Source organism: Lipotes vexillifer, unplaced genomic scaffold (assembly GCF_000442215.2).
Source record: "Lipotes vexillifer unplaced genomic scaffold, Lipotes_vexillifer_v1.1 scaffold591, whole genome shotgun sequence".
NCBI lineage: Eukaryota > Metazoa > Chordata > Mammalia > Artiodactyla > Lipotidae > Lipotes > Lipotes vexillifer.
The window spans coordinates 3,332,184-3,345,800 of record NW_006791954.1 but is presented as its reverse complement, the minus strand read 5'-3'; the positions used below and the strand labels follow the sequence as shown (position 1 = coordinate 3,345,800).

At 51.8% G+C, this 13,617-nt stretch overlaps 1 protein-coding gene across 1 annotated transcript in view; it reads right to left on the bottom strand.

Moving 5' to 3' along the window:
* Positions 1 to 13,617, bottom strand: part of ARHGAP23 (Rho GTPase activating protein 23) — a 77,284-nt gene that overhangs the window by 6,515 nt on the left and 57,152 nt on the right. Inside the window, exons 17-22 of the mRNA XM_007465138.1 lie at positions 12,778 to 12,856; positions 10,527 to 10,600; positions 10,213 to 10,302; positions 9,069 to 9,194; positions 1,801 to 1,842; positions 1,150 to 1,246 (exon numbers count right to left, since the gene is read on the bottom strand). Of these exons, the coding sequence (XP_007465200.1) occupies positions 1,150 to 1,246; positions 1,801 to 1,842; positions 9,069 to 9,194; positions 10,213 to 10,302; positions 10,527 to 10,600; positions 12,778 to 12,856 (508 nt within the window). The remainder of the gene's footprint in view (positions 1 to 1,149; positions 1,247 to 1,800; positions 1,843 to 9,068; positions 9,195 to 10,212; positions 10,303 to 10,526; positions 10,601 to 12,777; positions 12,857 to 13,617) is intronic.

The window sequence follows — 13,617 nt, the reverse complement described above, 5'->3', positions numbered from 1 at the left end:
TGAGGAAGAGGCGGGGGGGGGGGGGTCCTCTCTGCCATCCCCACCCACCATGTCCTCTGACCCCCTCCCCGGCCTGCCTCTTGCAACTAGGGGTGCTGTAGTATGCCTCTGTCAGAGACAGAAGCAGTCAAAATACTAAGGGCGGGTCACCCACAGGTGGTAGGAGTTAGTGGCTCGAGCCAAGAAGGGACTGGCCGTTCCTTTGGCCCTGGACTTCTCCGCTATGATAAGGCCAGAGGCCTGGAAGCAGGACTTAGGGGCTGAGTAGCCAGGGGCTCTGACTTCAGAAGCAGGAAGAGCCAGCCCTTGGAGGCGGCTGAGGCAGGAGCTATAGATATACAGAGGCTTCCGGGGTAGCATCCCTGGTGTCCGGAGACGCTGGGTCCCACTACCAGCAAGCCTCCCCCACCCAGATAACCAGAAGTGGCTGAACTCGGCAGAGAGAAAGCCACAGAGCGTGGGGGACTGCAGGAGGGCAGCCATGCAGTGGCCAGACTTCCTGGCAAGAGGAACCAGACGTGGCTCCAACAAGTGCCTCCTTCCTCCTGAGAAGGGGCTTTTGGATGGGACGTGGGTGGGGGTAAGTTGTTAACAACTGTGGGTAACCCGCATGTCAGGGTGAGGTCCTCATGGCCCCGGACCGTCCTGCCTGCCCCTCGTGCCTGCCCAGCCTTCTTATAATCACCCGCCACTGTTAGTGACCGAGGCCGCGATGCCACACTGTACCCGTTAAATCTCCAACAGGTCCGCTGGAGGAGGGAAGGGGAGGAGGAGAGAAGGGGCAGGATCCAGGGGTGGGGGGAGAGCACAGGGTGAAGAGGGAGGAGGGGTGGAGGGGCGCAAGGAGAAAAGGAAGAAAAATTAAAAAGAGGAACGTGCCCAGGACACAGCCCATGAGAAATAAAAAGCTCAGGAAAGCAATCAGTTGAAAACAAAGCTCCTACGCAGCCCGGCGTGGGCGCGGCTGAGTGGCGGAGGAGGTGGCACACGGGCAGGCTGGGCCTCCCCAGAGAGGCAGAAGGCCCCACCACAGCCCAGTCCAGCGGCGCGGGCAGGAGCAGGGAAGCTGGGCCCCTGGCCAGCCATCTGGGACCCTCGGGAATGCAGATCCCACCCCCTGTCCACCCCTTCCCAGGCCCCTGCTCTCACCTGAGCCTGGTTCACCAGGGGGCACTGTCCTGCCAATGTTAGGCAGGAGGTACTCGATGTTTGGCACTGACTGAGGCTCCCTGTCGTCCACAGGGGTCTGCAAACAGAAGGAGGGTCAGCCAGCACAGCCTCAGTTGTCTGACTGCAGACCCGACGGAACGGGGAACCCTGAGGACAGGGCACAGGTCTCCATCAGACCGGGGCTCACCCGTGCAGGGAACGTCTCCTTCATCAGCCAGGCACTCGAGTGCAGGTCCTACATGTCCGCCGTTAGACTGTTTTGTGCCTTCCCCCACACCTTGGTTGAACCCTAAAGGCCGGAGCTGTGACTCCCTCATCAGACTGGACCTTCCTAAGCCCTCTATCCTCCTCGTAAGATTGGAGGACAGGGTCTGCCTTTGCTACTGGACTAAGTTTCCTTAGGGCAAGGCCTCTATCTCCCCCTCAGACTGGGGCTCATGAAGGTGAGGACTGTTGTCTCCCATCAGATTGGAGGCTCCGGAGGAGAGGGCTTATGTTCCTTCCATCAGACTGGGATGTCCCAAGGGCAGGGACCTTCCCCTGCTTGAGTCTTGCTGCCCACCCCTCCCACCTGGGTCGAGGGCCCACCATTGACCAGACCCCACCCCACGGGCCCTCTGCATCACTCACTCTCTCTCCCTTGTCCTCGTTGTCGCTGAAGAACCAGTCTGACTGCAGAGGAGACAAAAGGAAGTGATGGAATCGGCGTGGGAAGGAGCTGAGGGAAGACAGGGAGACACGGGCTCCCAACCTGCTCAGTTCAGAGGACCCACTCAGGCACCTGATGGAAAAGTCTGGACCCCAGTGTGGAAAGGAAATGCAGCCTGGAGTGGGAGAAGGCCTGAGCACAGATAGATGACTGGTTCAGGGAGAGCTTTTCTTTGCCTGTTTTTCACTAAACACAGTCCCCTGCACATCACCTGAAGTGAAGGGGCAGCAGCGCCATCTAGTGCCAGCCAGGTCCACTGCGGGGACAAGGCCAGCCGCGGTGGCTGTAGCTGCATGTACCCGACACCAGCCTAGGCTCCACACTGACAACAGGGGTGGAACCCCCCCACACCCCCGTAAAAGGCAAGTGCCTAGAGGGAGGTGTTAGGAGGTTCCCTGAGGGGCAGGCAGGCAAAGTTTTCTCATAAATGCCAAACAGAATAGAAAATAAAGTAATAATCCCACTCAAATATATTTTGTGAAATTTGAGAATCTTGAAGACAAAACTCTAAAAGTTGGGCTTCCCTGGTGGCGCAGTGGTGGAGAGTCCGCCTGCCGATGCAGGGGACACGGGTTCGTACCCCAGTCCGGGAAGATCCCACATGCCGCGGAGCGGCTGGGCCCCTGAGCCATGGCCGCTGAGCCTGCGCGTCCAGAGCCTGTGCTCCGCAGCGGGAGAGGTCGCGGTAGTGAGAGGCCCGCGTACCGCCAAAAAAAAAACACACAAAAAAAACACCTCTAATTCTAAAAGTTTTCTGAGGAACAAAAACAGATTGCTTACACGTGAACAAGTATCAGCTTTAACTAGAACTTTCAGCAGCAACAGACACAAGAAGACAAGGAAGTAATATTTTTGATGTGTTTCTGAACTACAAGTGCAGGGATTTTGAACCTAGACCTTTATACCTTGCTAAACTCTCATTTAAATTTGAGTGTGAAATAAAGCTATTCTAAGACGTCTGGAAGTTTGCTACACAAAGACTATCCTAACCGAGTACATGAGCAAGTAAAGAAATGAATCCAGGATGGAACAAGAAGTTCTAAGAAGTAAGGATGGATAATAGCGTAGAAAAGTCAACTGTCATCAAACTAAGCAATGATGCACACACACATGTACAAACACAGACAAAGTATACCCATGACAATCTGGAATTCAAATGCAGAGGGAGTAACCAGTGACAGGTGAAAGTACACTAAGCTACTTGGCTTTTAGATGTGGTGGAAGGAAGATGTGGATATTGATAAGCTTTAGAAATTGATAGTAAAAATTAAACGTAACTACAGGCTTTTGCAATTGTATCATTCAACGTAAGTATGGGTTTTATAAATTAGGTAAGTTTTATATCAGGAAAGTAAAATGAACCCATCCAAAGCAAGGTAGAAAAGACCAAAAAAAGGAAATAAAATGAAAATGTAGTAAACAGAAAATGACATTTAAGATGGCAGAAATAAGCCCTGACAGGGACTTCCCTGGGGGCGCAGTGGTTAAGAATCTGCCTGCCAATGCAGGGGACACAGGTTCGAGCCCTGGTCTGGAAAGAACCCACATGCCTCAGAGCAACTAAGCCCGTGCGCCACAACTACTGAGCCTGCGCTCTACAGCCTGTGAGCCACAACTACCGAGCCCATGTGCCACAACTACTGAAGCCCATGTGCCTAGAGCCCATGCTCCGCAACAAGAGAAGCCACCGCAATGAGAAGTCCATGCACCACAACGAAGAGTAGCCCCCGCTCGACGCAACTAGAGAAAGCCTGTGTGCGGCAACAAATGCAATGCAGCCAAAAATTAAATAAATAAATAAGTCCTGACAGTACAGAAATTACAAAAAAGTAAATGAGCTAAGCTCACTAATTGAAAGTTAAAACACACAGAATGTTATATATATTTAAGGATATCCTTATACTTAAAATTAGCATCTAGAAGGTGGATTGAAAATACACACATTAACCTATCAGAGTGGTAATTATTGGGGGGTGGGCAGAGTGGGCTTTGGAATGAGGCGGGGAAACAAGGAGACTTGCAAGGTTGATTATGACCTTGGGCCATGAACCTCAATTATTATTCATCATAATCAGGCATATGATTAACTCAAATAAGACAGAAGAGAAACAAGAGACAGAAGAGAAAAGAGAGATAGAGGATGAGGGAGAAATGCAGAATCTGGAGTCAGCTTCGGGCTCAAGTCCACATCGGGTAAATTACCTCTCTATTTACTTATCTTTAAAATGGGCATAACGTATGAGTATCTAATTCTAAAACTGTGGTGAGGATTAAAATAAAATACTGTATGGCTGTTATCTAAAAGACAGGAAATAAATAACGAGCGTTGGCAAGGATGTGGAGAAAAGGAAACCCTCCTCCGCTGTTGGTGGGAATGTAAATTGGTGCAGCCACTATGGAAATCAGTATGGAGGGTCCTCAAAAAATTAAAAATAGAACTACCATATGACCCAGCAAATCCACTTCTGGGTATTTATCCGAAGGAAACAAAAACACTAACTTGAAAACATACATGTGTCCCCATGTTCGTTGCAGCATTATTCACCATAGCCAAGACACGGACACAACCTAAGTGTCCATCGATGGATGAATGGATAAAGAAAATGTGCATGTACTGTATGTGTGTACACACACACACACACACACACACACACACACACACACACACGCAGTAGAATATTATTCAACAATTTAAAAAAGGAAATCGGGCTTCCCTGGTGGTGCAGTGGTTGAGAGTCCGCCTGCCAATGCAGGGGACACGGGTTCGTGCCCCGGTCTGGGAGGATCCCACATGCCGTGAAGCGGCTGGGTCGGTGAGCCATGGCCGCTGAGTCTGCGCGTCCGGAGCCTGTGCTCCGCAACGGGAGAGGCCACAACAGTGAGAGGCCCGCGTACCGCAAAAAAAAAAAAAAGAAAGGAAATCTTGCCATTTGCAACAACATGGATGAAACTTGAGGGCATTATGCTAAAGTGAAACGAGACAGAGAGGGACACTGTATGATCTCACTTATATGTGGCATAAGAAACCCCCAAATTATCCAAGTTCATAGATGCAGACAACAGACTGGTGGTTGCCAGAGGTGAGGGGGTGGAGGGTGGTTGAGATGAGTGAAGGCAGTCAAAAGGTACAAACTCCCAGTTATAAAATGAGCAAGTCCTGGGGATGTAATGTACATCAAGGTGACTAGAGCTAATAACACTGTACAGTATATTTGAAAGTTGCAAAGAGAGTAGATCTTAAAAGTTCTCATCACAAGAAAAAAGAACTTGTCACTGTGTGTGGTGATGGATGTTAACTAGACTTATTGTGCTGATCATTTCACAATCTATACAAATATTGAATCATTATGTTATACACCTGAAACTAATATAATGTTGTGTGTCAATTACATCTCAATTTAAAAAAACAAAAAAGAAATACCATATGTAAAACATTTAGTTCAACACATTAATGTATAATAAATGTTAGCTATTATTATTATTATTTTTTTTTGCGGTACATGGGCCTCTCACTGTTGTGGCCTCTCCCGTTGCGGAGCACCGGCTCCGGACGCGCAGGCTCAGAGGCCATGGCTCACGGGCCCAGCCGCTCCGTGGCATGTGGGATCCTCCCGGACCGGGGCACGAACCCGTGTCCCCTGCATTGGCAGGCGGACTCTCAACCACTGCGCCACCAGAGAAGCCCAATGTTAGCTATTATTAATAAAAGGTGCAGTCCCCGGAGACAGGCTGACCAGAGGGAGCCCTAAGAAGCCAGCCTCTAACTCGGATTTGAGGGAACCTAAAAGTGCTCTGGGAACCTGGAAGTCTACAGGAAGCTTCCGGGTAGCCCATGGTTCTCTGGAAGAATTCATGCTAGCTCATGCCACCCTGCTTTTGCCCGTGCTGTTCCCTCTGCCTGGAACATTCGTTCTCCCTTCTCTGCCTGGCTAAATTCTTTGTGTCTTTCAAAAACTCCCTGACTATAGTCCCAGCTCTATGCCCAGGGCTGGGTTGGGTCTTTCCACGGGGCTTCCCTGGACACAGCCCAGAGCATGAAGAAGTGATGTCTTCAGAGCAGGGCCTGAGTTCCATTCATCTCTGTGTTCCCAGCACCTGCATTTGTGTCTGGCATGGAATGACAATGTTGGTGGTGGTGGTGATGATAGTTAACTTTTTGGGCGGGGGGGGGACGGTGGCACGCCGTACAGCTTGTGGGATCTTAGTTCCCCAACCAGGGATCGAACCTGGGCCCCTGGCAGTGAGAGTGTGAAGTCCTAACCACTGGACCGCCAAGTAATTCCAATAGCTAACTCTTATATAACACTACCTAACCAGGCACCATTTTAAGTGCCTTACAGATAACAACTCATGCAACCCTCACAATAACATTGTGAGGTAAGTACTATTATTATCTCCACTTTCCAGGTGAGGAAATGGAGGCACAAAAAGAATGAGTACTTGTCCAGGGTCTCACAGCATATAAGGAGCACAGCCAGGGTTCAACCTCAGGCAGGCTGGCTCCAGAGGCAGTGCCCTGAACCTCTACCCCGGTGCTTCTCAACTGGGGCGACTCTGCCCCCCGAGGGGGCATTTGGCAATGTCCAGAGACATTTTCAATTGTCACAGGTGGAGGGATGCTCCTGGTATCTGGCCAAGAGATGCTGCTAAACATGCTATAAGCCACAGGACAGCCCCCAACAAAGAAGAATGATCTGGCCCCAAAGGTCACTAGCGCCAGGCTGAGAAATCCCAGGGTACACATAGTAGGAATCACCACGTGTGCCGAGTGAATAAATGAAGAAATGCCTTGGCACAGTCTTCATTTGGGTTCCAACTGACTTAGTAAACCAGAGTACGAGCTGGCTGCTGACTTGCTGATGGGCAGCTGAACAGCTGGGTTTGCTCATCTCCACTCTGCCATTATCTTGCCATGTGACCCCGGGCAAGTCACTGCTCCTCTTTATGCCTCAGTTTCCACCCTCTGTACAATGCAAGGTCAGCTCTGCTGCCTTAAGGCCCCTTCCAGCTCTGCTGTCCAAGAGTTCCACAGAAACCAGGGGTCCTAGGCAGGGAGGCCAGGTGATGGTTGCAGCTGAAACCCCCAGCAGGAGGTCATGTCGCCCATGAACTCCAACCGTCCACTGACTGGCCAGGGGTTCAGAGCCAGAGCCAGAGCAGTCTCTGTCACAAGTCCCACCCTGCCTGAGCTCGTGACTACACTGGTCCCTGGCTACAGAGCCTCTTAGGTGGGCGGGCTCAGTGGGCTCAATGTGAATTGAGGGGGTAGCTCATTCCCTCGACAATAGTCCAGGGCCGATTATGTGCTAATGCCAAGGGGGCAGAGAATGGAGGGTTGCACGCTCAGTTAGTTCCCAGGAAGGAATCCCTCAGTGGGAAAGCCCAGACTGGCAATAACCTCAACAGCAATTCATTCATTCATTCATTCAACAAACACTGAGTGTTCGCCATGTGCCAGGCTCTGGGCTTGGTGCTGGGATTACACCTATGAAGGAGACTGATGTGCTCCATATCCCCCAACCCTGCCCGGAGAAGGAGCCGCCGTTGGCTGGGGACTTCCCCCAGGACCCTAAGGGAGGGTAAGTGGACACACTTCGGGCCTTCCTTCTCCCTGAAGACTGCTGTTCCTGACATCCCAGCTGACCACAGGCCTTGGGCTTCCTGGGACTTCACTAGGAGCCAGGGCTTCACTCCTAGCTTCACTAGGAGCCTCTTCCCCACTGCACAGGCCTTGGGCTTCCTGGGACTTCACTAGGAGCCAGGGCTTCACTCCTAGCTTCACTAGGAGCCTCTCTTCCCCACTGCCCCCGCCCCCCCGCCCCACAAAGCATACACTCATGGGCACCCCAACGGCTCCCTGTTGGTTTGGGAAGCTGAACTTTTCCAAGAGAGATAGGCTTCCCCAGACCAAGGCCACATCAGGATCCCTGACATTGCTCACCAGCCCTGGCCTCCCTGACAGCTCTGGAGTGGGCCTCCGGGCTGGTGATCCCAATGTTAGAGTGCAAACAGGCCTCGACATACCCTCTTATGGCTCAGAGCCCTGACACGTGGTCAAGGAAGGAAACAAGCAGACAAGGCCAGCCAGCATGACCAAAGCCCACCCATGGCCTCACTTAGCTAACTCTGACCAATCTCCCTCACTCCAAAGCCCCCAGGAGTCAGACCTCCCAGTTGGTTGGGGAGTAAAGCACAGGCTTTGGTCAAACAGTCCTGGCTTAAAATCCCGGGGCTGCTACTTATGAGCTGTGTGACCTTGAGCAAATCACTTTGCCTCTCTGAGTCCCCCAGTTTCCTCATCTGTAAGATGGGAGTAACATGACCTGGTTTCCCTTCCCTAAAGTGTCTATGAGGTGGGGGAGGCTGAGGTTTCCTTTCCCTTGACCAGCTGCCAATCTTATTTCTCCTGGCAGGAGGGTTCTGGTTCCATTCTTTGTGGACTAGACCACAGGCCACACCAAGATCTGGAAATGGAAAAATCTATGATTCATAAAAACATCCCTGAGGGCCCCAGAAGCGGGTGGTGCTGCCCTGGGTTTGGCTCTGGAAAACCAAGGTCTCCTGCGCCCTCTGCTGGCCACTCTGGGTTCTCATCCCGTGGTGGATAACAATAAGAATTCTTAAGAAACACCAGGCTCTTGGGGCCTCCAGGCAGCTGTGAGAGGAAGGTGACCAGCCCAAGACACACTGAACATGCAGCCAGGATCCTGCCCCAGCCCATCATCCGTCCTGTGACATCCGCCTCCCCCTATCCCGGGCATCACCATTTTCTCCCTGCAGTCTCAAGTGGGCCTGCAGGGAGAGCTCTGTCCCTACCTCTGCCCCTGTCTGCCCCTTTCTGCCAGGACACCTCTCCTGGGGGGCCACCTTCTGAAGGCATCCCTTCTTTCACCCCTTCTGCCCTTCAACCCGGCAGCACCCTTCCCTGACCTTCCTCCTCCCTCCGACCCTCACATGCATCTTGGAAGCTCAGGGCCTCCTGATTCTCCTGCTGGGTATGCAATATCCCAGAAAGACGGGGATTCGGGACCCATTCCCGTCTGGCCTTAAAATGCAGCCTACTGCTTCTGAAGGGCATCCACCATCTCAGCAGCATTTTATTCAGCTGCCTCATCCTTCCCTGAGCACATCCACCCAGGCAAGCGGGAGCCAGGTGCCCAGGGGGACTTGGGCCAGGGCAGCTGCTTACGTGCTGGATCAGCGTCTCTACAATCTTGTAGCGGTCAGGCATGTGGGTCACCATGTCCGCCATGTTGTCCTCGGACGTCCTCACCAGCGTTGGCCCAAAGACTAGGGCCAGGTTCCGGGGCTCCATCTGGGCAGGGGAGGGAAGCGGATGAGCATCAACACCCCTGTGAGCTCTGACTTCCAGTACCCCAGGCCTCCCTCACTCTGGGCCCTCAGGCCCCCAGCCCGACCCCATCCTGAGCTGACCCTGGCTTAGGGGCCGGATGCCTCCTTGCTGGGCATGGAGGTGCCTGGTAAGTAGAGAACAGGCCAGCTTTCAGCCCCACTCACGCCAGTCCCGGCACTCATGGGCAGTTCCCCACCTGCACACCCACACTGTGCTTGCTCGCAGTGGGAGAAGCCAGAGTGAGGACCCATTGGAAGTTCCAAGGGTGTTTTAGGACCGGGAGGAATCCTATACCTCCCCTCATTTCCCCCACCCCTCCACCGCAGAATCAGAAGATATAAGGGGTTTGCTTAGGAACAGGCAACACAAGGGATCTGAGCTAGATCAGAGGATAGATCTCCATCAGACCCAGGGCTCTGAGGCTCTCTGCCTCAGAGGGAAGACCCTCAGAAATTCAGGAGATGGCTCTCCAGGGAGAAGCACAGGCCAGTATGCAGGGAAGGGGTGGGGACAGAACAACACTTAAGAAGGAGGGCATGGCCAGAGGAGCTTGAGATGATCTAACCTGGAGGAGCTTGGAATATGCTGAGGAGGGACTTCCCTGGTGGCACAGTGGTTGGGAGTCCGCCTGCCAGTGCAGGGGACACGGGTTCGAGCCCTGGTCTGGGAAGATCCCACATGCCGCGGAGCAACTAAGCCCGTGCGCCACAACGACTGAGACCACGTGCCACAACTACTGAAGCCTGCGCACCTAGAGCCCGTGCTCTGCTACAAGAGAAGCCACTGCAAGGAGAAGCCTGCACACCACAAAAAAGAGTAGCCCCCACTCGGTGCAACTAGAGAAAGCCCACACGCAGCAACAAAGACCCAACACAGCCAAAAATAAATAAATTTATTTAAAAAAAAAAAAAAAAGAATATGCTGAGGAGACCCTGGTAGGCTTCCCTCCCCCACACCTCACATCAGGGCCTCCACCCACCTTGTTTTTCTCCGAGTGGTCAGCTATGGTCTTCAGATGGCTCACGAGGAATTTGAGTGTTTCATAGTAATGTCCTGGGAGATCCCGGATCTGGGTGGGAGAAAGAAGGGGCGTGGGACCAGGGTGTGATGACCTCCGCCTCCCCACCATACCCCAAAGGGGCTCCGCTGCCATATCTCAGCGGGTCTGGAATCCACCCTCTAACTGCCCCCCCTCGCATAGATGGAGAAACTGAGGCCCTGAGGGGAGGAGGGCTTGCTGAGGTGCTCGCCCCGTGCAGTCTGCCCTTTGCCCAGCAGCACCCCTCTCCTCACCAGCTTCCGCAGAGTCTGCATCCGCTCCCTCGAATCTTCAATGCGATTGGCCTCGATGAAGTCACTGTATTTGTCTAGAACACAGTGAGAACTCTTTAGAGAGGTGGGCCTCCGGGCTGAGGAGGCCCTGCCGGGAGGTCAGTGTTTTGTGCCGAGGCTGTTCCAGTTTGGGGGGGACTCTGTGGCCTTGTGTTCATGTGACCAAACCCACCACGGCAGCCCTCAGGTGCGCAGCTGACCTGGGATAGCCCAGGTGTGTTCGTTTGGGAAGAAATAAGATCTCAGCTGCCTACTGATCCTGGAAAAGGGGTCCCTGCCCCAGCCTCCAAGGACAAGGACACCACAAGGTTGGAAGAGAAAAGAGAAGGTTACCTAGAAAGAGGGAGGGGTCTTTCAGCCTCCAAATACCCTTCCCCCTCTGTGTCAGCGTTCCCCCAACTCCCTTCAGAAAAAGTCCATGGGCAACTTTAAAAAATGGGATGTGTTAAGTTTATCCTAAAATTCATCTGGAAGAATGATGAGGGAGGATTTTCCCTGTTAGATACTGAAATGTACTAAAAAGACAGCACAGCTAAGGCAGGTGATGAAGGATCGGGACAGATAAAGGCAGCACTTCAAGTCAGTTATTTTGCTGGGAAAATAAATCTACTTCTAGCTCACATAATACACAAATAAATTCAATTGCATGACAGAGCCAAAAACAGAAGTTATTAAAATATTGGGGGAAAATAAGAAAATACTTTTATAATCATAAGGCATTCTTAAACATGAGATACCGAATCCATTAACGGTTAACAGCTTGACTATACATAAAATAACTGTTTTCAATTTCCATACTGAAAAGTTAAAAGGCAATGGCAGACCAAGTGCAAATATTTACAAAAACTAATAAAGGGTTAATATCCATAATGTACAAAGAGCTTGTCTCCTACAAATCAATAGGAAAAAAGACCAAGAACCCAGTAGCAAAATGGGCACATAGTCTGAACGAGCAGCTACAGAGGAAAGGGTACAGGCCAATAAACTAATGGAAAGATAGTTAATCTCTAAGTAACGACAGAAATGAAAATGGTAACAATAGTGAGATGCCGTGTTCTCTCTCTGATCAGCAAAAGTTTAAAATATTAATAACATCCAGTGCCGATGGGGATGTAAGGAAGCAAAATCTCTTACGCTGCTACTGAGAGTGTAAACTAGGGCCGCCTCCCCAGAGTACAACTTGACTTTAGCTTTCAAAATGTTTTCCAGGACTTTAAGCCAGCACTTCCATGTCTATGAATCCACCTCCGGGACCCTGGTCCAGGTGTGCAGGAACGTAGTCAAGGAAAGTCACTGTAACACGTTTCGAAATAGCAAAAATGCGAAGACAACCTAAATAGCTAGCAGTAGGGGAGTGATTAGACAAATTACAGTCTATTCAGGCTATGAAAAACTATGTGGTTGATTTAAAAGAAGAATGAGGTAGAGCTCTTTGTACTGACACGAATGAATCTCAAAATTATAAGCCTCCTTCTGTTAAGAACTCAAGCAGTGGTGTGCTGGAGCCACTCGCCCTCATGGGCTTCTGACAACCAGCTGTGTTTGGCTTTCATGTTGGTGACAGCAAATTGGGAGCTTGAAATCAGCCGTGGTGGGAGTATTTATACCATGGGAACTGGAAAATGCTACACATCACGGCTTTTTTCCCTTGAGAGCCAGATGTGAAACATTTACCAGTGCGCCACTGAACCCACCCAACTTTAAGCCCTACATATGCGAGTGTGTCTTTGTCACACGTGTTAAGAGGGTCTGGAAGGAAACGCAATGCACTGTTAATAAGCAGCTCAGCAAATGGTCAAGAGCTGGGCTCTGGAGCCAGATGCCTGGGGCTGAACCCTGGCTCTGACACTTACAACCTCTGTGACCTTGGGCAAGTCACTTAACCTCTCTGTGCCATAGTTTCTTCATCTACAGAGGGGAAATAATAGTACCTACATCATGGAGTTGTAGGGAGTAGTGCCTGGCACATAGCAAATGCTCAGAAAGTGTTAGGATAACCTCTGCGGACAGGGAATGGGAGGATGACAGGGACCCTTGTGTTTACTTGATTCGTATCTGTACTACCTAAGTTTTTTACAAGCATGTGTTTCTTTTGTATTAAAACAAAAACCCCAAAAGTAAAACCAACACACCCAATTTAAAAAGTGGTCAGGATGCAGCCTAGACAGGTATTCCCTCCTCCTCCCATCTTCCACTTCCACCCGCTACTCACCATCGGTGAAAAGAGGCTCAGGTAGCTTTCGGAAGAAGGACTTGAGCAGGCTGCTGATCACGTTGAGGTCTTGCCAGCGCTGGGGAGGGGGCAATGACATCAGGCCACTGGTAGGGCCCTGCCCAGGTGCCCACACCTCCATGCCTGTCCAGCCCTAGAGCCCAGTCCGGCCCGGCTTGGGCCCTCCCTGGGACCCACTCATAGCCAGCTCTCCCCAGACCAGGACTGTCTGGGCTAAGACGACTCATCACAGTAGAACAGAGTCTCCCGCTAGGTCCTAGCCCCTCACCACCTGGCCCCAGCACCCCCCTGCTCCAGCCAGCCCAGTGGGCTCGGACATTTGTCCACGCAGAGAAAGAAGCAGGTCCCTTCCCTGGTGCAGGCACTGTGGGGGACAGAGGTGAGCAAAACCCATCCCCGCACGAGCCTGCCCACTGGACCTCCATTAGGCCTGCTGGTGCCAACTCCTGCTTCCCAGCGCCCCCCACTTAGGGGAGTCATCCCGGACCCCTCTCCTCATCCATGACACAGCTCACGTTCATGCCTGGTGGCTTCCTGTCTCAGGCCCTTTGCACTGGCTGGTTCCCTCCACTAGAACTCGCCTCCCCCCGCCCTTCACATGACTGGCTCCTCCCGAATCTAAACATCTTCGGAGAGGCCTCCCCTGACCCAACCATCACGGCACAGCCGCCATCACCACTGCCTGCCATCTGTAGCACAGCCCGGACTTCTTTTCCTTCTGTGGCACTTACCGCAGTTGATCATTACTGTATGCATTAGTTTCCTTGTTCCTGCCTGTTTCCCTGGCAGATCTGTAAGCCACATGAGGGGCAGGGATTC